The 7297-nt window shown below is 42.3% G+C and overlaps 1 protein-coding gene across 1 annotated transcript in view; it reads left to right on the top strand.

Moving 5' to 3' along the window:
• PPP1CC (protein phosphatase 1, catalytic subunit, gamma isozyme) overlaps positions 1-7297 on the top strand; it is a 24366-nt gene that overhangs the window by 677 nt on the left and 16392 nt on the right. The window contains exons 2-3 of the mRNA XM_011997934.1: positions 16-342; positions 513-587. Of these exons, the coding sequence (XP_011853324.1) occupies positions 16-342; positions 513-587 (402 nt within the window). The remainder of the gene's footprint in view (positions 1-15; positions 343-512; positions 588-7297) is intronic.

Here is a 7297-nt window from a genome sequence, read left to right as displayed (position 1 = left end):
CGGTTGGGCTTGCAGCACCGTGGGGAGTGAGCTTCTCGAGTTGGCCCACGGGCCGGGGGCTGCAGCTGGAGGGAGGCCAGCCCGGGATCCCCAACTTGTCGCCAGCCGCGGACCCTCCAGGCTCCACTCATTCATTGCACGAGGATGCAGGCTTTCTCCCTGCCGTGGAATTTGAAAACTCCGCTCCCCACCCCCATGTTTCCCGCCTCTACCCGTTTGCCCCCGCACACCAGACGGGTCTCTGGAGCGATTGTTGGGCTGGGGGCCCCAGTCCAGCCTCTTGGACGGTGTGCGCCGTACTGTGCGAGATGGACTTTTCGGTGCTCGTCCTCACGGAAGGCAGTTTGATGAGGGCGTGAGTTCCACCGGGTTTGGGGGCTCTTTTCCTGCTTGCTTTTATTTTTCGTGGTTCTGGGGTCTTGGGGGGCCCATTTCTTGTTACTTGGTAACAAGCGTTCATGTCTCAAGAGGTGTGAGAACCTGTCTTCGCCTGCCCTCCAAATCCTTTTAAGTTATTCTAATCTTGGAGAGGTCTCCGCGCTTTTTTCCTGAACGTGCATCTGAACAGGAAGTCAGCAAGGCTGACGGTATCGTTATCTTTCCAATGTGCCAGGCTCTGTCTTGAGCACTTTGCGTCCATGAAATTATTACTGTAATAATCATAACTGGCGCTTCTAAAGGGCTTACAGTGTGTCAAGCATTCTTTGAGCACTTAACACAGATTTCATATTCTCCCACCCATTGCAAGATATTTGCATTTTTTTTGTTGTTTTTGTTATTTTACAGAAGAAACTAAGATGAAGTCACTTAACCAAGGTCACACAGTTAGTGAGTTGAGTTTCAAACCCAGATAGCCGGGAGCTAGTAAAACTCGCTACAGACAACACTGAAGGAAGGGGGCCAGTGGTTTAGTAAAGGTTAATAGAAAGGTTTAAATTTCGGCTCATCTAAGACTGGTGAGGTGCCTGGCAATTGATTCATGTTGATGTGGGAGAGGGGCGAGGTTCAGCTTTTAAAGACGGAAGCTGAAATGAGCTGCTTTCAGATTCAAGGGCATGTCAACAGATGCTAACATCTTATCCAAGACTTTGTAAGAATTCAGTCATACCCCTTAACTTGGACACTTCATAATGGGAACTTGGCAGTTTTAACTGCTTTTTGCCTTTATATAGTCCTAAAATATTACTGGACTATAAATACTGTGAGTGGTGGAGTAGAGGGCATGGCAGCTCTAGTGTTAGAATTTGCAGATCTTTTAAAGTAAATTATTAAAATGAAACTCTGAAAATATCTCGTCCTTTTCTTAATCTGTGTCTTTAAAAAAAACACTAAATGTCATTAAGGACCCCTGAAATGCTCTTGAAATGTTATTGCAGGTGAAAACCTTGTGTTGTAGGTGAAAACCTTGTCATTCCTTTAATGTCAGGTATTTATATAAGAACCATATTTTTTCATGCTAGTTAATATAGTTCTTTATTTGAGGCAGCAGTTGGTCAGAAACTGATTAAAATAGTTTGCTGTAAGAAAAGAATTTTTTGTTAAATATTTTCTTTCTAAATTTTAAAATTCTGCTTATCTCTGCAGGGATATGTGTGGCTTTATTTCTCTGAGGAAACAGGAAAAGTTGGAATTTGCATGGATTAGAAACATTAGAATTTTAAATCTAATTAAATTAGAATTTGAAGATCATCTAAGGCTTGCTAATTTAAGTTCTGGTTTGCCCATAACTGGCTCTGTATTCATAAATAGCTTTTGTTAATTTTAATCATTACAATCCTAATAAGTAGTTTGCCTAGTAAATAATGATACATCTAAAATGAGATTGTTTCTTAATAGTTCCTCTTGTTATATGGCACTTGAAAACCAGGTTTTCTTATATTTCTTTTTTTGCTGAAATTAATGAAGCAGTGCATTTTAATGCCTTGGGAATAGGCTAACTGCAAAGTATACTTAAATTTCCTTTTTTCTCGTGGGTGTTAAATTGGCAGAGAAACATTTGAAGATGATCCATTGAGGATATGTAGATATCTAAGTTAAATGATGTTGGTAATAAATTCTGTGCTTTACAAGTTTTTTATTTTAAAAAAATTAAATGTAATAATTTAAAATAGAAATGAGAGTCTCACTGTGTTGCCCAGGCTGTTCTCAAACTCCTGGTTTCAAGCAATCCTCCCACCTCGGCCTCCCTGAGTTCTGGGGTTATAGTCATGAGCCACCATGCCTGGCCTGAATTTTGTGCTTTTCGTAATGCCCCCAAAACCTTTTTTTTTTTCCCCTTAAATGCTTTAAGATGTAAGTATATCTGAAAGTAGAGGCAATATGACTTTTGTGACCTTGGTAGACTTTTTTACGTGTTCAGATTGATCTTTTAAGCTTGAGAGCAGTATAAGCTAGTTGAGAAGTAGCTCAGTAATAGTACTAAAAAGCTAACTGAAAAGTGAAGTCTTAAGAAAAACAGCATGTTGGTTTAGATCTTAGTCACTAACTTTGCAGTTCTTTTCTTTTCTGAACTCCTGAATGTTTCTGTAAGTAATGGCATCACCTCTGCAACCCACCATGGATGCTTTTATCCAAACTCTGCCTTGCTGATGATAAAACCTTAAGGTTGTTAACTCCTTAGTGTAACGGACAGTAAAACGGCATTTTGAGAGAAAATAAGCCAGCTGTTGATTTGGTCTGATGTATTGAAGAAAAGTGGGATTTGGGGCAGTTTTACTTTGTAAATGACCTCCTTCAAGGAGCCATGGAGGCTAGCATTTTTCTTGCACAGCAGGTGGTTGTAATACTTCACATCTTGGTTTGCAAGAAGCATCTTTGCTTTGAAGAAGGCCATTGTCAAACTGCAAGACCATGTCAGGTTCTGCAGAATTGCCTGACTTGTTTTATTGGTTTAAATACGACCTCTGCCCTGGCTCACAGAAAGTGCTTACACATTTAATCCTCTGATATATAAGGGTTGTTCTGAAGGTAGGGAGTGTTCAGATATTCTGAAACTCTAAGATTGTTTAAATAACCTATGTGTTCAACTTTTTGGTGCAGTATAAAATGTTCATATTCTGATGGTTAGCCGTCCCTGGTCCTAAAGATAATAAAGGACAAACATAATGGTTTACAAAGGGGAAGCTTTCTTAATATGCTAACCAAAAAAACAAAAGTAATCTTTCCTAATGAACATCTGTAATTATTTAATTTTTTATTTTATTTTGGAGACAGTCTCACTCTGTCACCCAGGCTGGAGTGGAATCCTGGCTCACTGCAACCTCCACCTCCTAGGTTCAAGCGATTCTCGTACCTCAGCCTCCCAAGTAGCTGGGATTAACAGGCACACACCACCACGTGCAGCTAAGTTTTTGTATTTTTAGTAGAGACAAGGTTTCTCCGTGTTGACCAGGCTGGTCTCGAACTTGTGACCTCAAGTGATCTGCCCACCTCAGACTCCCGAAGTGCTGGGATTACAGGCATGAGCCATGGTGCCCAGCCTGTAATTATTTGTTTACAGAAAAGGTAATTTTTACACTCACATCCAAGTTACCAATTTCTAATTCCCTCATTGATAAGAACTCTGGTGTTAGCCCTTGCCCTTCCTTCCCATCAGCATGTTGGTTGTATGCCCATTTCCTCTCCTAGGCAAGGCAGGAAAGCTCTGTTGGAGACAGGTGATCTGCAGCTTGCAGGAGTTCTTTGTTAAATCACAGCATTGAAAAAGGATTACTCTCCTTGTGCCTGCAGTGCCCTCTTGCCTGTCAGTAGCAGGACGCAGCAGTGAAATCTGACAGAATTGTGTGTGACATTGTTGTGCTTGGGGGGGGATGTGACACGCAGGAGCAGAGCCCTGGGCATTCCTCCTCAGAACTGGGCAAATGGACATGAAGTTGTGGCCCAGCAGTGGTCAGCTGTGGAAATTAGTGAGGTGATTTGATGTCTTTGAAAGCACAGTCCTATTATAACCTGTAACCTGTTGTGCAGAATCACAGTACCAGTCAGCCCACTTGACTAGGTGAGGATCTCTGATTGTGAAGCAGGGAAATTATTGGTATTATGTGGACTTCACCATTTAACTTAATTTACAATCGAGGCCATTAGTTGACCTTAGAGATTGAAATATGAAGGAGATAATATTCTGGGTGTCAGTCGCTTTGTTGATAAAGAACTGGAAAGTCATTCAAGACCAAGAAGGAAAGATTTCATTTCCATGGAGCTTATGGAATTCCAGGACAGAGTTTGAGTTTACATTTTAAGGTCATACCTCTGTATCCAAAGCATCAAAAACAGATGATTTATTTATGGATCTTGGTGATTTGTCTGAACTCTCCAGCTTCCCCACTTCACTGGGGTTTACTGTCATCCCTCTTCTAGAAGGGAGTGGTTGTCACCGACAGTAAAGCTTACAGCAAATGAAAACTCAAAATGTAGGGTCAGATGTAGAGTCTACTCAGTGGTATATTACCAAAATGTGTTCTTAGACTGTGGAAAATTGAAGTTTTTAATGGATTGGCTTTACTCTAGGTGTAGAAAACTCAAGATGCTTTATTGAGAACAGTGAACAGTGTTCTGCAGCTATATCCTATCTGTCTTGAAAAAAATGGTGTCACTTTTATTTATTTTTTACTGGGTCTCACTCTGTCCCCAGGCTGGAGACCTGAACTCCTGGGTTCAAGCGATTCTTCCTTCTCATCCTCCTGGCTAGTTGAATCTGCAGGCACACACCACCACACCTGGCTAACTTTTTTTTTCTTTTTCTTTTTTTCTTAAAGACGGGTGTTGTCTAGGCTGTTCTTGAACGCCTGGCCACAAGGGAGGCCTCAGCCTCCCAAAGTGCTGGGATTACAGGCGTGAGCCACAGCTCCCTGCCTTAGTGTCACTTTTCAATGCCCGAAGTATAACCCCATCAGTTAGGAAAGTCAGGATGGGGAGAGGGCAGGGTGTGGAAACAATTGTGATAATCAGAATGTGGAAGTCTTCCTGCTGGTGACTTTGCAGAGAAACTAAAGGATTCTTTTTTTTTTTTTTTTTTTTTTTTAACTTTTGTCACCCAGGCTGAAGTACAGTGGCAAGATCTTGGCTCACTGCAGCCTCCGCCACCCGAGTTCAAGCGATTCTTCTGCTTCAACCTCAGTTGTTGAGTAGCTGGGACTACAGGCACGTGCCACTATGCCCTGCTAATTTTTGTATTTTTAGTAAAGATGGGGTTTTACCATGTTGGCCAGGCTGGTCTCGAACTCCTGACCTCAGCTGATCCACCCACCTCGGCCTCCCAAAGTGCTGGGATTACAGGCATTAGACACCATGCCCGGCCCAAAGGATTCTTGATATACTTTTTGCAGGAAAGAACTCAGTTGTTTATGGGAATGCTTAATGTTGGAAATATTTACTTTTTGTTTTGATTTGAGTCTTATTTTCCTAAATCTGTCAAATATCATGAGGCTATTGATTCACTGAAATGAATATGATGTGGCATATTGTTAAAATTATCACCTACTTTTTAACAGGATTATTTTAAAACAGCAAAATCTTCGTTGACTTATTTTTATACCACTCGTGCCTTTCTTGGGTTCTGAAACTTCATTAGAATTCAGCTAGGGCTTTTTTAGTGTGTGCTATTTCTTTAATATGTTTTTCTTTAAACAAGGGGCATTTCTGTGGCAAGGAAAATACTTTTTTATTCCTCATAAATAATCTCAAACTTGTCTTAAATTTCCTTCCATAGTTTCCATCTTTGCTTTGCTTGTTGCCAGCAACTAACTTTCAAAAGTTGGTATTGCTTATGAGAAAGAGCTGGTGTTGTAAATAATCACCAATGCTATTTTATTTATTTTTTTGAGACAGGGTCTCACTCTGTGGCCCAGGCTGGAGTGCAGTGGTGTGGTCTCAACTCAGTGCGGCCTCTACCTCCCAGGCTCAAGTGATCCTCCCATCCTAGCCTCCCGGGTAGCTGGGACTACATGCCACCATGTCCAGCTATATTTTGTATTTTCGGTAGAGACTGGATTTCACCATGTTGTCCAGGCTAGTCTCCAACTCCTGAGCTCAAGTGATCCTCCCACCTCGGCCTCCCAAAGTGCTGGGATTATAGGCCCGAGTCACTGCACCTGGCTGCTATTCTTTTATAATTCAAATTTTTACCAGTTTGTTTTCAATAAAAATGTGTGGAAGTTTTTATAATATGCTCATGCCAGTGATTTGCCAGAAAAATAGATCAGATACATTTCTACAGAGCAACCTTCGCTTTTAACAGTAATAATACATTTTCCTGAATCTCCCTTTCTAGCCAGATAAAGAAATATTGATACTTCTACTGAAGAGTCACATCCTTAGGTCGAATTTGGTGTTGTTTTTTTATTGTTGTTTTGAGACGGAATTTTTTTTTTTTTTTTTTTTTTTTTGAGACGAGGTCTCATTCTTGTCCCCCAGGCTGGAGTGTGATGGTGCCATCTGGGCTCACTGCAGCCTCTGCCTCCTGGGTACAAGTTCAAGTGATTCTTCTGCCTCAGCCTCCCAAGTAGCTGGGATTACAGGTGCCTGCCACCACGCCCGGCTGATTTTTGTATTTTTAGTGCAGACAGGATTTACCATGTTGGCCAGGCTGGTCTCGAACTCCTGACCTCAGGTGATCTGCCTGCCTTGGCCTCCTAAAGTGCTGAGATTACTGGCGTGAGCCACCACGCCCGACCGAAACAGAGTTTCTTTCTTGTTGCCCAGGATGGAGTGCAGTGGCACAATCTCGGCTCACTGCAACCTCCACCTCCCGGGTTCAAGTGATTCTCGTGCCTCAACCTCCTGTGTAGCTGGGATTACAGGCGTGTGCCACCATGCCCAGCTAATTTTTGTATTTTTAGTAGAGATGAGAGTTCACCATGTTGGCCACGCTGGTCTTGAACTCCTAGCCTCAGGTCATCCACCCTCCTCAGCCTCCCAAAGTGTTGGGATTACAGGCATGAGCCACCGCGCCTGGCCTTCTCCTTTGGTTTTGAAGTTCAATGTAGAACAGATTCTTAATTGGGAGGGTGGTATGGTGGATGCATCAATAGATCTAGCATTGCGTCCTCGTGTCCTTAAGCTCTGTGACTTTGGACCAAGTCATTGTAAAATGGGAGATGACAGTGCCTGATTTCCTAGGATTGTTGACAGGATTGAATGGCAATATAAAGCCCTTAGTACAGTGCCTAGTGGATAAGTGCTCGGTAAATGTTAACTACAGTGAGTAAATAACTGTTTGATGGACATTGAAAATAGTGAAGTAAGGCCAGGCGCGGTGGCTCAAGCCTGTAATCCCAGCACTTTGGGAGGCCGAGGCGGG

Source organism: Mandrillus leucophaeus, unplaced genomic scaffold (assembly GCF_000951045.1).
Source record: "Mandrillus leucophaeus isolate KB7577 unplaced genomic scaffold, Mleu.le_1.0 Scaffold55, whole genome shotgun sequence".
Taxonomy (NCBI): domain Eukaryota; kingdom Metazoa; phylum Chordata; class Mammalia; order Primates; family Cercopithecidae; genus Mandrillus; species Mandrillus leucophaeus.
This window is presented reverse-complemented; position numbering and strand designations above follow the sequence as displayed.